The 17464-nt window shown below is 39.0% G+C and overlaps 1 protein-coding gene across 2 annotated transcripts in view; it reads left to right on the forward strand.

Moving 5' to 3' along the window:
• Positions 1–17464, forward strand: part of MED13L (mediator complex subunit 13L) — a 201580-nt gene that overhangs the window by 174361 nt on the left and 9755 nt on the right. For both annotated transcript variants that reach the window (XM_074887679.1, XM_074887680.1), the window contains 10 exons: positions 433–656; positions 1253–1445; positions 3430–3874; positions 5274–5493; positions 8255–8443; positions 11105–11328; positions 11779–11921; positions 13592–13750; positions 14787–14963; positions 17243–17397. In XM_074887679.1, the coding sequence (XP_074743780.1) occupies positions 433–656; positions 1253–1445; positions 3430–3874; positions 5274–5493; positions 8255–8443; positions 11105–11328; positions 11779–11921; positions 13592–13750; positions 14787–14963; positions 17243–17397 (2129 nt within the window). The remainder of the gene's footprint in view (positions 1–432; positions 657–1252; positions 1446–3429; positions 3875–5273; positions 5494–8254; positions 8444–11104; positions 11329–11778; positions 11922–13591; positions 13751–14786; positions 14964–17242; positions 17398–17464) is intronic.

Below are 17464 nucleotides of genomic sequence, written 5' to 3' on the forward strand. Positions count from 1 at the left end.
ATGGTTATGGCAAAGTAAAACCACGAGATTAAGCCTCGGGAAGGGCACTACATGTATTTACAGTATACTGAAATATGTTTTATTGCAACTTTCTAGGAAAGTTTAAATGGTGCTTGGATTGGCTCCCTCTGCTTTGGCTGACTGAACTTTGATTTTATGACATTTCTTAAGTACAATATAAATCTTTCTTCTCCTTTATTAAATATTTTTTTCCAAGGAAAAAAGACTGTGGGAGAACATGTTTTATCAGGCATGATACACCCTCGATATGTGTTTCCAGTCTATGGTCAAACTTCTAGGAAACTCAGCATAGCAGGGGATGAGTGATTTCCAATATTCCTGTAAAAGAACCCACTTCCTGGTACATCAGAGAACCCACTGCAGTTAAATCAGTTATTTTAACATTTTTTCTTTCTTTTTTTCTCTTTGAAGGCTCTGAGGAATCTCCTGAGCCTCTTCCGATCCCAACTTTACTAGTGGGTTATGACAAGGACTTCCTGACAATCTCTCCATTCTCCTTGCCGTTCTGGGAGAGGCTGTTGCTAGACCCATATGGGGGCCATCGGGATGTCGCCTACATCGTGGTGTGTCCAGAAAATGAGGCCTTGCTCGATGGAGCCAAAACTTTCTTCAGGGACTTGAGTGCTGTATACGAGGTAGGAAAGAGGAACCACTCTGAATTATTTCTTCTTAAGTGTTGTTTCTGCTCTGCTGCATGTTCATTGGGAGAAATCCGTGTTTTGTAAAGTAACAATTATTTGAATAAGAATTTATTTAATTTTGAGGACTTTCTGCACTTTCAGAGTCCAAGAATACTGTCTAATTGAGTTACACTGATTCTCTGTGCATTTCAGATATTTGTTGTCATCTGCTCTTTCCCATACACATTCTCTTACTTTACAGAGGATCTAACACTAGGATTAATACAGTTGCACGAAGGCCCAACCAAACCTAAAGAACGAGGAGTAGATCAAAGAAATTGTTGCTTGCTTTAATTGCTAGGCTGGAGATAAAACCATTTCCTCTTTTTCGCACGCACATTGCATACTACTGAATATGTGATTACCTTGTAACCTTAGTTTTGCTGTAAGTGCAATTCAAGTCAACAGATAAACGTAGCCTTTTGGTTTTATATTTATTAAGAAGCCGCCAGATGTGTGCTGGTAATAAAAGGTTTACTCTACAAACCAGTCTGCATAACTTGTTCAGGTGCTTGGCATCTAGTTACAAGCATTTCTTCTTTCCTCACCAGATGTGTAGACTTGGCCAGCACAAACCAATCTGCAAAGTGTTACGTGATGGGATTATGCGGGTGGGGAAGACTGTGGCACAAAAGCTGACGGATGAGCTGGTGAGCGAATGGTTTAACCAGCCCTGGGGCACCGAGGAGTGCGACAATCATTCCAGACTCAAACTTTACGCGCAAGTTTGCCGGCATCACCTAGGTAAGTCTAGCGTGGCGCTAGCAGGCTCTTTCGTTTTCTGTAGGTATTTCAGAGGTTATTTGCAGTAGGTGAAAGTACGAGGCTTTTTCTTAAGGGACAGATTATGATCTGTTTAAAACTAAAAAAAGGTATTATGAGGCTTTATCTTAGTTTCTTAATCCGTCCATGTTAAATTTGCCTACTTTAGAAAGTTTTCTTGTTGTTTATCAGTCTGATGATCATGTCAGAGATTCTTTAAGAAAAGTCAGTTTGGTATAAGATGCTTGTATGTCTCAAAGATGATCCACACAAGGTTGAACATATAAACTGGTGTGGTTTATATGCTTCTGATATGTATCATCGCACCAGTGTGACAGAATGGTGTGCACGGTGCCTGCAAGAATAACATTTATTTACGTAAGAGGCAAGTTCACTAAAACTCTGCAAAGGAAGAATGAGTTAACACAGGTGAAAAAGAGAAAGTAACAGTATCTTGATGACTGGGGCCTCCATCTACTGGGTGTGGATACTTGGAACCACATTTTCCTGAAGGCATGGTCTCCTCTGGAACTCATGTAGGCTTATTTCCATCCTGAAACAGTGACGCATTTTAAAAGATTAGTCTGTCTTTTTTTTTTGGTTGGTTTGTTTTGTTATGGCAACCTGCCATATTCGTTCTTTCGTAATGTCAGGTGTGCTTGTTTCATGAAGGAGTGTAGAATCTGAGAGTATGGAAGAGTATAAAATTTGGGGTAGTATCAGAAGACTGGTCCTGCCTGAGCCTGGATGAGTCCCTGGACTCATCTAACATTGCTCCCAGATTTCACCTGGGGAGAGACACGGTTGTTCCGTTCCAGAGGCAACAAAACATGTATTGTGTGTATGACTGAGAAGAGGGATCTTAGCACAAGACACAGACCCATCCAGAATGTCACTGGAAATACATTTGCTGAGACAGTGCTGGTCAGCAAGACAGGCAGTGATCACAGAACACCAGCCATGTAAATGGTCCTTGCCTGAGCTGAAACGTGCAAACTATTTTTTGTTGTTGTTGTTTAAAAATAGCTAGGAACTTTTAAGTGGTTTCTTGAAAAGTGCTTGCTCCCTTTGCTCTGAAAAAGGCGTGACAACTCTTAAGTCTGCTTACTTTGAGGACTGGTGATCTGGTCTTGGAAAAAAGTTTAAGCAAACGTATCAGAGTTAGCTGGGCAATTCTACAGACTGCTGAATGCTCGCCCCATCCTTTGAGGAACAGGCAGAACAGGCTAGGACACATCTATGACCCTGTTGCCTCATTCAGTCTGCTTTTAATTTTAATTTACCACGTAACTGGGAGGGAGGAATTATTGCAACACTACTTAACATGAATACCCCAGGCTTACAGGCAGAATGTGCACAGCCTGTTGAGGAACTGGGCTCTTCAATTCACACCCGAGGCATCTGGCAGGGACAGTGTTGGAAACTTTCCCTGCTGGTGATTTTCCACCTCTAAGAGTAAATAACTAATAAATATTAATTTCCTTCTTTTTAGTTCATTTATTACTTAAAAATAATCACTGTGATATCTCTTTTTCTGATACTGAGTAGCAGAAATAACTATATTAAAGTTTGCCATTATTGTAGCTCAGGTAAAAAGGACTTCTTAGATTTTCAGTCTGACAAAGATAACCTGTAGTAGACTGCAAAGCTGAACACTATATAAAGCTGTTATCACAACACAACCTAGCCAGAGGTAATGACATGTCAGTCCCAACTTCGATTCACAAAGCTCCCCAAAGTCAGTCCTGTTCTTAAAGTCATTTGATTCATATCAGTTAGAACTGAAATCCTGAAGAATGGATTCCAAAGTAAATGTTTACAATGGAGATTGTATTCACTTAGCATTTGTATACTCCTAGAATATTCCAATAATGCAGCAAATATAGTATGACTTTATGGTTAGTGCAGTTCACTTTGATCTGAGAGACTGTCATTAATCTCCTTTTCTCTTTATTTGCTATTTCAGCACCTTACTTAGCCACTCTGCAGCTTGACAGCAGCCTGTTGCTACCACCTAAGTACCAAACCCCAGCGCCAGCAAGCCAACCACAAACAGTACCTGGGAACACTGGACCTGTACCCTCAAATCCAACATGTCTTTCGGCTGCCGGGGCACCACCAACAGGCAATTCTTTTAACTCCACACCCGGTGGTGGGACCAGTAGCCTTCCAGCAGGAAGTAGTTCATCCTCCGGATCCTCTGTGCCACAACTGTCGGCGTCTTCTGCAACACCCGGCGTCAACCAGATGGCCACTACCTCTACTCCAGGGTTTAGTGGGAACATTGGTTCAGGGCAAAACACCAGCACTGGGGGAAACACAGCAGACCGCTCGCAAGGAAGTGCAGGTCCTGGAGGAGACACAGAGTCAGGTCAAAACTTACCACAACAGCAACAAGAAGGACAGGAAGGGTAAGTTACTGAAGTGCTCAAATATTTCAAGCTACTTCTAATTAAATCCACTGTTCTCCTGCTTTCATACAACTCGTAACCTTTAAGCCTTATGTAAATCCTTGAAAGGAGAGGGGCCTCTGACGTATGCAGTGCTACTTGACCACTTGTAAGTGGAGCAGGGCCCGTTTTTATTTGTTCGCAGCAGTTACTGATAAAGGGGAGTTGAAAAAAACCAACCTCCCCTTTTTCATGACAAGAACAAAGCTTGATTCAACTGCATGATCGTGGGTGTTGTAGTTCGTTTGAGATGCTCAGGATACCCCAGCTGGCCTGCATTCACAGTACAAGAAAAACACAGGGTGTCTCTCAGGTCCTGTGGCACACTCGTGGGCGACTCCAGCACACCTGTAATATTAACAGGTACAAAATGCAGTCCATGGATTTTTTTTCCTAATTTGCTTGCATTGCAAGGGTTGTTTTGCAAGCAGGTATACTGTGAGGTCAGGAAACGGGATTATACTGCTGTTACTTTAAAATAAATTTTAGCAGCACAACTTTTTTAAAGACTTCATTATAAATAGTCATCCATCAAACATAAAAATCAGGCAAAGGTTTTCTAACATCTTATGTAAGTAACTTCCTGAGTGAACATGTTTTTCATTACTCTCATAATAATGCATATTACTAACAGTCATGATATATGTTATGGAGTTCCTGTATCTTAAGTGAAAAGCCCACATCCTGTTGTAGTTCGGGTTATCCTTAAGACATCTGTTCACTGGATCTGTGCAAAATACCATTTGATCAACTGCAGCATGGTTTCTGACCAAGTAAGTCTGAGCTGCTTTTTATCACTTACAGATGTTGAGCCTCCTATTCATGGTTGAGGTATGGAGGGGTGTTTTACCAAGTAAAAAATGTTCAGTTGCTCCTTCCATTACCAGTGGAACCTTTCCTGTAACTGAACAGAAGACTTTAGTCTCCATATTACTTTGGCACTTTCCCTCAGTTCTCAATTCGTCTCTCCCCCTTCCACCTCTCCCAAAAGAAAACCCTAAACAGCACCAAAAACCAGGCATGCACATACATAAAAAGAAAACTCACAGAGCTAGTATTAGTCAACTTTTCCATATTCTTCAGACATAATATATTCTTACTGCATTAGATGAGATTATGTTAGACTTCATGGTAAGTATCTTTAGTGCATCATTAATAACAAGTATTTTGGATTAAGAACTGCTGTGAGTGAAAGTCATCTCTCCTCAATCACTGTTGTCATGTTTTTTAGCTTTGCTTCTGAACATAATCACTTAGTACTCCTCTTTTTCCTCCTGCTTCAGCCTTGAACACCTTTACAGAAAAATAGTAAATAACAGTTGTAACATGCCTTTGAACTTAACAACGTGTATGTGTCTAGTGTTACAGAGAGGGAGAGAATAGGGATTCCCACTGAACCCGAGTCTGCGGACAGCAATGCCTACCCTCCAGCAGTTGTCATCTACATGGTGGATCCTTTTACCTACACTGCAGATGAAGAATCTGCCTCAACCAACTTTTGGCTGTTAAGTTTGATGAGATGCTACACAGAAATGTTGGATAACTTGCCAGAGAATATGAGGAATTCTTTCATTCTCCAGGTAATTCCACCTTCCTCTCTATCTTCACACTGGAGAGTCATTCTGTCACACTTTTGATACGTACGCTATACTAGAAGATACAAAATTGAAGATAATACATGAAATTGAGGTGACATTTACAAAGTATTTGGTTGACAGTACAAGTCCATATATTAAAAAAGCACTTTTGTTTTGATGAGGAAATTAATTTAAGGCAGCCACGTATCCTTACATCAGATCCGGTGCATGGTTCTAGCAATCATACACACTAGATGCTTACTGAAGAGGGATTTCAATTATTTAAGTTGCAACTTGGGTTGCCACTGCCAAAAATGTCCAGTTGCTTCTTTGATTACTTTGCATATTGAGTTGTTTGCTTTTTATATTCTCTTGATTTATACTGTTTAATCCAAAAGAAGTATGTGAAACCAGACATTTAATGCATAATTTAACTATTGTGTTGTTATTATCTGCTTCTTAAAAATAATTTACCATGTAACTTGGCATATAATAATAGTTACTTACTATGGAATTACTTAAGAATTGAATTTGTGTAGTCAGAAGCAGAGCTTGGCCTATTGCCCAGACTGCCTGCATTTTGCCATGCCTCTTCTTTCACAGTGGCTCAGTCTAAATAAATGGGGGGAGAATGGGAGGCCAGAGATTGCCAAGCTGTGCGTGTACGTGTGCAACACATGCAAGAAGCAACTTGTGAAGGATTTCTGTATACCTTATTCATGTATGCTCAACTTGGCTTAAAAGTATTTTAATCTAAATTATAAAAAAAGAATTGGAAGTTATTGGGCATGGAAAACATTTGTCATTTTTGGTAATCTTGACCTCATCGTTCCCTGAAAGGATGGGGGAAGCTGTCACCAATATATTTCAGGCTTGGGGATGAACTGAAAATCAGATTGACACCTTCATACTGTGGTAGACTCTGGGCAATTTAATTGATTCAGACCCAAAGATACTAAAAATAAAATAGCCCCTGATACCACAATGTCTGAAATACAAGAACATGTAAACTGTATATTGAAATTGTATCCTAGTCTGTGTAAGACAACTAACAGACTTACCAACACTTTCTAAGTACTCTTTATTTTCTGGGCACTTACCATTTGTTTCTCAAAATACGTGGCATTTTTCCAGTTTAAGTCAAAGCAGTAGACAGTTTTCTCTTTAAGTAAAGGGTAACGTGATATAGTTACCAGCACAATATCCTTACGGCTGTACCACAGTAGACACAAATATACAATTATTTCAAAATAAATCAAACCCAAATGTTTACAGATCTATTACAATTCATATATAGACTGGAAAAGCCCAGCTTCTGAAATCCTTGGATAAAGAGGTTGTCTTTTAAAAGCACCCAGTCACATCTAGTAAAATAAGCTACCAAAGATCCAATGGCTCAAGCAAGAACCATAGAGTAGTAAAAGTTTTGTGATACTTAAGTTTTATTGCTACTGAAAATATTTGTTAAAAGAATCTGCTTGGGTCTCATAGTGTTAGATAAAACATAAATATTTTGTATTGACAGTTTCTACTCCAAAGATCTCACTGTTCAAAAGACATTTCCACAGCCACCTGTAGGACATTGTACTTTTCAAGAATACATTAAAAAGAATGAGTTTACAGGGATTTAATTCTGATTTTAAAAAGGATTTGAACTGAATGAAAACATTATTTTTGTTATGCTTGGTTTACTTCTGAAGGAATGTTGTGCCATTTCTCCTTCCTGTTCTTGTTGTGCAGATGGGTCTTAACCTCCAAACTCAAATCTTATTGCAGTTCTGTTTCTTGCTGGTTGAGCATGTAAATTTAAGTGTCCTGCTTCACATTACTTTCTGAAACCAATAAAACTGAACAGCAGCGTAAGATTGCTGTTTACTAAATTGAAAAGGAGAAACAACCACATAAATCATTATAATAGAATCTTAATTCTGCTCTCTACAATCATCTTTAAGAATGTGCTGATGTCCCCATGGCCAGCAAACAAATACTAATTCTGACCACAAACTGTGGAACCAAACCTGCCTAAACACAAATTTCAGAATATCGAAATTATATAGTAAAGGCAACCTGCAGATGAAGATGTTCATCAGAAAAACATTTTTTAAAAAATTAAAGGTGTTTGAATACGGGTGTTTGGTTTTGGACTGAGGATTTAAAAAATTAAAATGAAAACTACCCCCAAGTTTTAGGGTATTGCTTTGAAAAGCCACTAGTAGTTACTTCTAACACCACGTTTGAGGTGTGTTAAACGTGTAATTAATTATGTGCCCTTTCCAAATTGCAGTATGAATGAGAAAGTGGACTTCAGAAAAAGAAGACTTGACTGGGGAGAATAATCTGTTCCTTTTGTGTAGTTGATTGGGTTTCTCAGTCAATGATGTTGACATCAGACCCCAAAGTTCATTCCGAGTTTCTAGTGAGCTGTGTTTGTCAGCTGTTACTGGTGTATGATAGTGCTGCTGAGTTATTGTTCCCCATTTGGGGATATTATATTGGACAGTAGGAGGCTTAGCTTTCTGAGGGTTTGCAACCTTAAACGTATCACTGTAATGGAAAGAGCAGTTTTTGTTCCAGTCGCTGAATGTCGCAGCCGTTCCTGCAGAAGGGGGGCAGCAGCCCTGACAGGAGCCTGCAGACACTGAATACAACATCCACAGTGTCACGGTTGTTAAATGACTAACGGACAGGTGAATCTGGTTTGATACTAATGAACAGCTCTTTGAAGACTTTCAATCACGTTTTATTGTTTATATGAATTATCTAGATTGTGCCTTGCCAGTACATGCTGCAGACAATGAAGGATGAACAGGTTTTCTACATTCAGCACTTGAAGTCGTTGGCGTTTTCGGTGTACTGCCAGTGCAGGAGGCCGCTGCCCACACAGATTCACATCAAGTCTCTCACAGGCTTTGGGCCAGCTGCCAGCATTGAGATGACCCTCAAAAATCCTGAGGTTAGTATTGGTGTCAAGAAAATGAAAGTCTGTTAATAAACTGTAATCGCTTCTCTCAAATATCAAAAAAAGAGTAGAAAAAATACTTTTAGGAGTATTTTTTGAAGGTATAGAAGACAATGATAATATAAAGGGAAAAGGTAAGCTACTACTAAATAGAAAATAGTAAGAAAAATGTCAGACTGCTTGCTTTCAAAACATTTTATGCTTCTGGTTTTGAGTCAAAGTAAAAGGTGTGATCAGTATGAAAGAAGAGAAAATGTATGCTGTTACTTGGGATTCTGAGACATTTTGTAATTTTAGTCTATAGCACTCCTACAAGAAAGTGTTTATGTCCAACATTTATTCATATACGTATATATGCATATATATTAAATAAGCTTGTGTGCCTAATTGCAGATATTATATTAATTCCCTGAGGTGTGGAGAAATCCCCCTATTTCAGTGGTCTTATCTTTCATCTGTTTTTTAAACTGTAAATATTCAAGCCCTGTTTCTGGAATTTTAGGGATTTCAAAAGAAGAATAATCCATCCTCCTTTCTCTGAATGCTTTTCATTCTTTGAAAGGTAATGATGACTGTTTTATTTAGATTTAGTGGACCAACTAAACAAACACTTACTTTGGGATAAAGACATGCTTGTTAGGCTTTAAAAACCTAGTTTCAAAATCATCATAAACCCAACGTTTCATTACTCACGTAAAACCATAAGCTCTCACTGAAAATCTCTAAAAGCGGTATCACCCCAGGTGTCTCCTCTCCACATTCTCTCCTCATCCTCTCCTCAGAAAGGCCTCTCTTCAGCAGGATGGATGTTGCAGCAAGTTACAACAGTCATGCTTCAAGCTCTTTAGGTGTGAGGGGATGAGCAATAAACTTGCAAGACCCCTGCAAGCATCTCCCTCCCTTTAATTAATGTTCCTGCGCTGTTGCCAGGGCAGAACACTTCTAGAAAGTGACATAAGCAGAAATACGATACCCCTTAATGTCTCTAAGAAAACATTGCAACTTACTTTTCCTCTAAGCTGATTAACTTACACTTTGCATTTCACATTTAATTTCCTGAAGAGATGAAAGACACTAAAAAAGGGGCAAATGTTTTCATGAGCAGCTTGCATTTAGCATACTTAATTAATCAGATCTCTACTTTTTCCATTTTACATGTGTTTACTATCGGTCTGCACTGCAGACTTCCAAACTTTGCCTGAAAAATTAAGAAAATACCCTGACAATTTCTAAATTACTGAGCAAGTGTGGCCAGGCCCATCGTGTTTTTTCTTCAGAGAGGAGTTATAAAGCAAAGATGGGTTTGGGGCCAACCATCTGGAAAGCAGCTTTGCCAGAGGCAACCTGGAGGTCCTGTTGGACAGTGTCTGTGTCTGGTTCTGGGCTCCTCAGTACAAGAAACATGGACACATGAGCAAATGCAGCAAAGGGCCACAAAGATGCTTAAGGGATGGGGGCATCTGCCAGCTGCAGAGATGCTGAGAGAGCTGCAGTTATCTAGCCAGGAGGGCTCTGATAAACCTGTACAAATACCTGATGGGAGGGAGTAAAGAAGATGGAGCCAGGCTCTTCTCAGTGGTATCTAGTGATGGGACGAGAAGCAGTGGGCACAAATTGAAATACAAGAAATACTGATTAAATGAAAAAACACAAGAAAACTTTTTTACTGTAGGGGTGATTGTACACTGGAACAGTTGCCCAGGCAGGCTGAGCATCTCCATCCTTGGAGATATCATCCAGTATCTCTGATATGTCCAGTGAGTCCTGAGCAACCTGCTTTAATTGACCATTTAAGCAGGAGGATTGGACTAGATGATCAGAGGTCCCTTCCAGTCCCAGCCTCCTGTGATTTTATGACAATTAAAAAAAAAAAAAAAAAAAAAAAGATGGATTTAATACCTTACTACTGTCAGGCTCTGCAGGACTGTCCATATATTATTTATAATACTAATTTGCATCTGCTTATCATTAAATGGCCTTGATTTCTTATAACCTGTTACAGGTTGGTTTTCGGAAGGGTAGTTTGTTTCTTAAAGAGCAGCATTATCACATGTACAGCACATCTGATGAATTAGTTCAATTCTGATTTGAAAACTAAAGGATTTCTGAATTAAACTGCGAGCTGTAAGATTTAAAGAATTCCTGACATCATGCCTGGTGTTCACGCAAGTCTGTTATACCTAATGTCTTGGTAGAAAACTGTACGTGAAGTCTGAGCTCTACCTGAGCAGTTTGAGTTAAGTCCCTGCTACCTCACATCAGATCGTGCTGCCCGTTGTTCTGTAGGCAGTATGTGAATGGGCAGAGGTGAGCAGATGGCATCAATTTTAGCAAAAGGATAGGCAGAATAACAGGTTTGAACAGGACTGTTTCAGAGACTGGTATCACCCTGTCCAAAGACTGTTTCATACCTTAGTTTCCCTGTATGTAAAAAGAAATCTTTAGATAAGGTCTGAAGTGCATCAGTTTTAACTAGCAGAAATGAATTGTCTATAACCACCCTTTTCCCAGTATCTCTCCTGACTGTGAGTGCCTTGAATTTATTTATTGTTTCAAACTCATATTTTTCTGTACTCGCTGCCAATCTGTTTGTGCGTTTCTTGCATTAAACAGTTTCTGATAGATCTGATGATGATTATGTTGACTTTATTGCAGAGGCCCAGCCCAATCCAGCTGTACTCGCCTCCTTTCATATTGGCACCCATCAAAGACAAACAGACAGAGCTGGGAGAAACATTTGGAGAGGCCAGTCAGAAATACAACGTGCTTTTTGTTGGATACTGTTTGTCTCATGATCAGCGTTGGCTTCTGGCATCCTGCACTGACCTTCATGGTGAATTGCTGGAAACCTGCATAGTTAATATTGATTTACCAAACAGGTAGAAACCTTTTCTTTTTACATTATATCTAGGTCTATAGTTGTCATCTCTCACTTCCATCAGCTTCTTGCACATTCCTTCTAATCATATTTCCTGCTGATGTGATCATGATAATGTTACAGTGAAAACAATTCAGTTGCCATTTTTATAACTTATAAACTGCAGAGGAAAAAAACTGTTACACCTGCTCTACAAATGCTACCTACAAATCTTGTCTTCAAGAACAACTGGTATGTTGCTCAGCATATTGACACCTCTTGCATGTCACTGCCATAATAGTACTGAAAGCAGACACATACTTTTTCTGCTTCTTGTTAGTAAAAGTTAAGGTACTCTACAGAACTGTAAGAACTACAGAGGGTAAGCAGTGAAATAATTATATAGACTAGAAATCTGAATGTTGTCCTCAATTCTCTTTTTTTTTTTTTTCTGTTGTTCCTTAACCTCCAGGTCAAGGAGGAGCAAGTTGTCTGCACGTAAAATTGGTCTGCAGAAGCTGTGGGAATGGTGCATTGGTATTGTACAGATGACATCACTGCCTTGGAGAGTTGTCATCGGGCGGCTCGGCCGCCTGGGCCACGGGGAGTTAAAAGGTATGAAGTGTCAGTGCTGTCGCTGTGACTTTGGAGTGAAGATGTGGCCTCAGTGTGCAAGGCAGAATGACTTACAGAATTGATCATGAACCTTTAAAACTAGAAAATTGAGTGTGATAATCCTGCCCTGGCACTGAATTCTTGTATTGGTTTCCATAAACAATTTGCTTGTTTGTACACTGGGTTTGATGTTACTCCCTCATGTCTTGTGGATGTTGTGTAGATTCACTAGTATTTGCACACTGTACTTCCAAGTGGAAGTCATGGAATTCGTCACATGTTAGAAACAGATCTGAACTATAGTTATCCTGTCACAGAAATGGAAACAGGATTCAGTTCTGATTCCTAAACCTAAACATAAGATAAGCAATCAAAAACGTCTTGCAAAAAAAGTTACTGAAAAAATTATTTTTTTTTCCTGTGGTATACAAAACTAACTGATAATCACTGATAACACTGATAATCAGTGTTAAGTTCCCAAGATTTAGCTTTCCTAACAGCTTTTGGGAACTTCAAGGGAGCTCTGGAGTGTTTTTGGTATAGGTGGGGACTGCCTGGCTTCACTTCAGCAGTGACTCCTCACACTCATTTAAATACAGGCATTCAGCATCTTTTCTTCCATTTCTACTGGCTGTGGCCATTATTCAGGTTTTGTTTGGTAACTAATTGGAAGAAAATAGGATTGTGAGAGGGTGCGCTCAGTCTTCACCCATCTCCTGAGCTGGAACATGAAGATAAATTAGACAGGAGGATAAAGATATTTCATGAGTGTTTGTCCTTTTACATTAACAACTGAAGGAGACATGAATTCCTCTGATTAGCTTATTGTAAGAAATTCTCTATTTCATGAGATTGGAAGAAAAATTTAGAACAGTGCACAATAAATAACAATTCAGTCTGAAAGCACAAAGAAATACTTTTGCGGGGGGGGAAAGTACTAATTAAATGCCTTCTCCCATATAGTACATGCAGGGAAGAAGAGCCGTTGCCTGCCCTGGTAGGGGAATTTGGTATCCATCACACACATGGGAGTTAAGTGGAACGAAGGCAGGAAAACAGATTAAGAATGTAATCAGCAACTCCCTCCCTCCCTGCCTTCCACATAATGTCATTTAAATGACTAAACGTAGTTTCTTGAATGTATATCTACACCTCTGCTGAAATTTGCTTTATTTAGTGTATTTTCATATCTCTGCTTATGTTTCAAGTATTCCAACTGTGCAGCATGTTAGATGAAAACAGATGTCCTTTTTGAAAAAGGAACCAGTGTGTTTTAGGAAAAGATTTGTATGTAACTAAAAAAGCATTAAAAAAAAATCTTAAAGAATAATCCTTATATGTTGCCCTGCTTCACGTCAGAGAAATACCTCCTCTACTTTACAGGTAGAATGAAAGACTCATTCTTAGAGAAACACATCATCTTCAGTGATTTGTCAGAGTAATGCAGTTAGCTCATGGGAAAACCAACAAACTACCACACAATAAAATACTCTGCAGTAACTGCTCGAATACCGAGCTCACAGCACCATACACCTTCTTTACATGGGGATGCAGTCTTGGATAGTACAGTGTTAAAGAAATGCCAAGTGTTACTAGTATTTTGCTGTTTTCAAGAAAGCGCTGGCTTTTTCAGAACTCTTCTGTTCTATCATGTTGTTTATTCATTTCAGACTGGAGTATCCTCCTTGGGGAATGTTCCCTGCAGACAATCAGCAAACAACTAAAGGAGGTGTGCCGCATGTGTGGCATCTCGTCAGCAGACTCTCCTTCTATCCTCAGTGCCTGCTTAGTTGCCATGGAGCCACAGGGGTCATTTGTTGTGATGCCAGGTAAATTTTACCCAACTACTTCAGTGCCAGTGAAACTTTTATCATACTTATCACACCAGCACATTAATTTTGGGAGACTTTCAAGTCCAACAAGAAGACCTTGACTAGCGTGGCTAAATGTGGTGGAAAATAGGTTAAGCCAGCAGAATTCCCCAAAGTGCCATGAAGAGATGCTACACTGGGAGTGTAGGCTCCTAGGGAGAAGGATTACTGTAGGCCACTGCCGAACAGATGACTTCTCCTTGGGGAGGTCATGTTTTCAGGTGGGCCAGTTCTCATCAGCTGAAATGTGATGTAGACGCCCTCATGCAAGGAGGAGTGCAGACACTCTAAGAGGCGACGGTGTGAAAGAGTAGGAGTCTGTGTAAATAGAAGTAAGGATAAACCTGCTTGCCTTTTCATATGCTTAAGTTATTTAGAGAGTTCTATTATAAGCAGTCCACGGAGTTCAGTTGAAATAAAGTTTAATTTTGAGGTTCCCTTTACTTATTTGTTGTATTACAGAAGCTCGTACTTTTTAATGTATGCGGTGACATATCCTTGCAAACTACTCTGTTTTTTTTAAGTCTAGAAATAAAAGATTACTACATGGAACAGAATTAAACAAGCTTGAAAATTACTCACCAAGTTGAATAATTTTCAAAGCAGAGAATTTGTAACATGAGAAAAGAGATGGCAAGTTACGCTTTTTTTCATGTCAACCAAAGTGGGGTATATTTCATAATTATACAGATGTATGTGTCAAAAATAAATTTAACTTGCTCATTTAACAAGTAAATCTTTGATTAAGGGGTAGCAGAATGAAAGGAAAGGTGGAGCATTGTATGGGAATTCACATAGTTAAACATTATCTATACAACTTGTGATCTTAATTTCAAGCTCTTCCAGTAATTTATTCTTTTTAAGATAAGAACCTTCAAACACATGTATTAGCTTGCAAATCCAGATCAGATGCACAGAAATTTAATTGAACACAGAACATATATTTTGGAGATGATTCAAATTAATGTCTCTGCCATTGCTTCTCTTCTGGAAGATGCTGTCACTATGGGATCAGTGTTTGGCCGGAGTACTGCGCTGAATCTGCAGTCATCGCAGCTCAATACCCCTCAGGATGCCTCCTGTACACACATCCTGGTTTTCCCAACCTCTGCTACTATCCAGGTGGCACCAGCAAATTACCCCAATGAGGATGGATTCAGCCCTACTAATGGTAAGTAAGCACGTGTCTGGTGTAAGAGGTGAAATACTTGCCAGTGCTCAGTCCCCTGTTCAGAACATCAGCAGCGCTGTACCAGTCGTCAGTAAAAAACCTGAGTGGACCAGTGTTCTCCCACGGCCCCCACGCCACCCTAATTTGATTTAAAGAGAAAAACACTGTACTTCATAGTTACAGGATAATATACTGTGTTTTTTCTGAAGTCTGTTTCAGATAATCATACTGGTTTATTCCAAAAGTGATATGGACCAATCATGGCACAGACTATAAGATGCTTTTTCTTGTTGCTGGGACTTGGTCAGGCCCACTTGTTTTTTATAGTAGTGGTTCACTTCATGCCCTGTTGTGTACAAAGTCTGTGAGGAAGCAGGTGCTTGTTTTATAATTTTAATCTCCCTGTAAAGTAGGCAAAATAGACCAACCCGAATTCTTAATGTTAGCAGCGTGCTTTTTCAAGCGTTTTTAACCCTGTAGTTTGTGTCAGTGAGACTCTGGTTAATACTTTATATCAAATAAGTATTTTCCTGTTTTGCCATAAATCCTTAAAAATGATTGTAAAATAATTTAAATCATGAGTAACTACAAACAGTTTATAATAGAAGTATTTTATGAAGAGGGAAGCTACAGTATAGCGAGGAAGAAAGACACACTATTTTTAAGGAAAGAGTCTCCTTTGATCTGTTCCTCCTGGAATTTCAGTGGGCCTCACAGAAGGGAAGTTACCCCTCTTAATACTTAAGCAGCTGTCCTTTCAAGGCCCCAGAATCCTGACTGAATGCTGTGCTGACAAATATTTAACCTGCATTAACCTGCCCTTTAGTGCTTCAGATGCTAATTAGAATCAGGTACAAGAACTGGCGTTTTCCAAAATGGTGTTAAATTTAATTTTCTTAACTCTGTTCTACTTAATGATTAAACTGCTTCCTATACTATTAGCCATCTCATTTATGCTTTGGAGGCTAAGCAGAGCATGACATGAGTTCTGTTTTTTTACTGAGGTTGTAGGACAGAAGTTAATAAACTTAAGTTAATTCATTGCTCTTGCAACCCATTGTTTCTCTTCAGAAGATGAAGAAAAACAACTACCTGCCTATTTTAACACTAGGACTTCAGATGAAATTAGCTCAAGACACACGCATCCTTTTCCATGTTCTTGCAGAGTAAATTCTTATATTTATTTATAATTTATTATAAAAATCATAAAAAATTATTTATTATAAAATGTAAAATGCATGACTCTTATTTAGGGCTCCATGTGTTTTAGTATAAATTTGGCTGCAATTCTAATTAATCCAGTTAATTCAGACAGCTCCCACTGTCCCTTTCTGTGCCCTCAGATGTACTTTAAATATCATTATACTGTTTAAATGTCTTTGCCTGCTGAGAAATCTGGGTAAGGAAAAAACCCTATAAACCATATTGTGATGCTTGGAATTTTTTGCTTGGTGTTTATAATGTCTTCGCTTTCCATCATGTAAATCACTCGTGGTATCATAACCTGTGTTGCAAATGACTGAGTAATGGAATGTACTTCTCACAGAATGCACACACATTTTCACTGTATCTTTACAGCCTTACCACATATTAACATAAACCAAATTAAAATAGCAAGTTATGATAATACTCCCGTATTTAATTGCTGAGACAAAAGTAAAATATTAAAAGCTGTGTTGTAGGAAATCCTGGTGCAGTATTTGAAATAATCATGAAGGTACATTGCCTGTGAGTGTGGCACAGGCCTTGCTGCCCGTGCTGATTCCGTGAGCAATTTCCTTGAAGCTGCCAGGGCTGCTCCCAGAATATTTTGAGCAAACGTGCCAAAGTGCTGGTGTGTAGCACTAGAAGCCTGAAGAGCAGCACCTACTGAGAGTAACATACATAGGGGTTTTTAATGTATTTCAAGTATTTTGGTAATGCGTTTCTGTGACTAACTGCAGAGAGGTGTCATTTTTTCTGTTACAAAATTCAGTTTCCATTTTTATTAGGCTGGTATGACAGAATTTTTATTCACTCTATGACCATTGTTAAAATTCATGATTTTAATAAATGTCTGCCAACTTTTCCTTTCAAGTCTGTGCGGTTGCAGTCAAAGGTACTAATAAGGATTAAACAGCAAAGTGTTTATCTCTGCTTTCATCTGTCTTAAGAGTATGTAAAAAAAAAAAAAAAAGGAATGATAATAAATTAAAGGGAATGGTAATAAATTACAAAACTTTCTTGACAAAAATGAGTACAGCACATTGGAAATCATTTTTCTTTTGTTTCCTTTTCAGATGACATGTTTGACCTCCCATTCCCCGATGACATGGACAATGACATTAGAATTTTAATAACAGGGAATCTTCACTCTTCACCAAATTCCTCCCCAGTTCCTTCCCCTGGATCGCCATCTGGCATTGGAGTGGGACCTCACTCTCAGCATAGTAGGGTAAGGCTGTAGCACTTCAGGGCATATGCTACTTAAAATAAAACACAAAAAAAAGACCCAGATCCTC

Source organism: Strix uralensis, chromosome 17 (assembly GCF_047716275.1).
Source record: "Strix uralensis isolate ZFMK-TIS-50842 chromosome 17, bStrUra1, whole genome shotgun sequence".
Taxonomy (NCBI): domain Eukaryota; kingdom Metazoa; phylum Chordata; class Aves; order Strigiformes; family Strigidae; genus Strix; species Strix uralensis.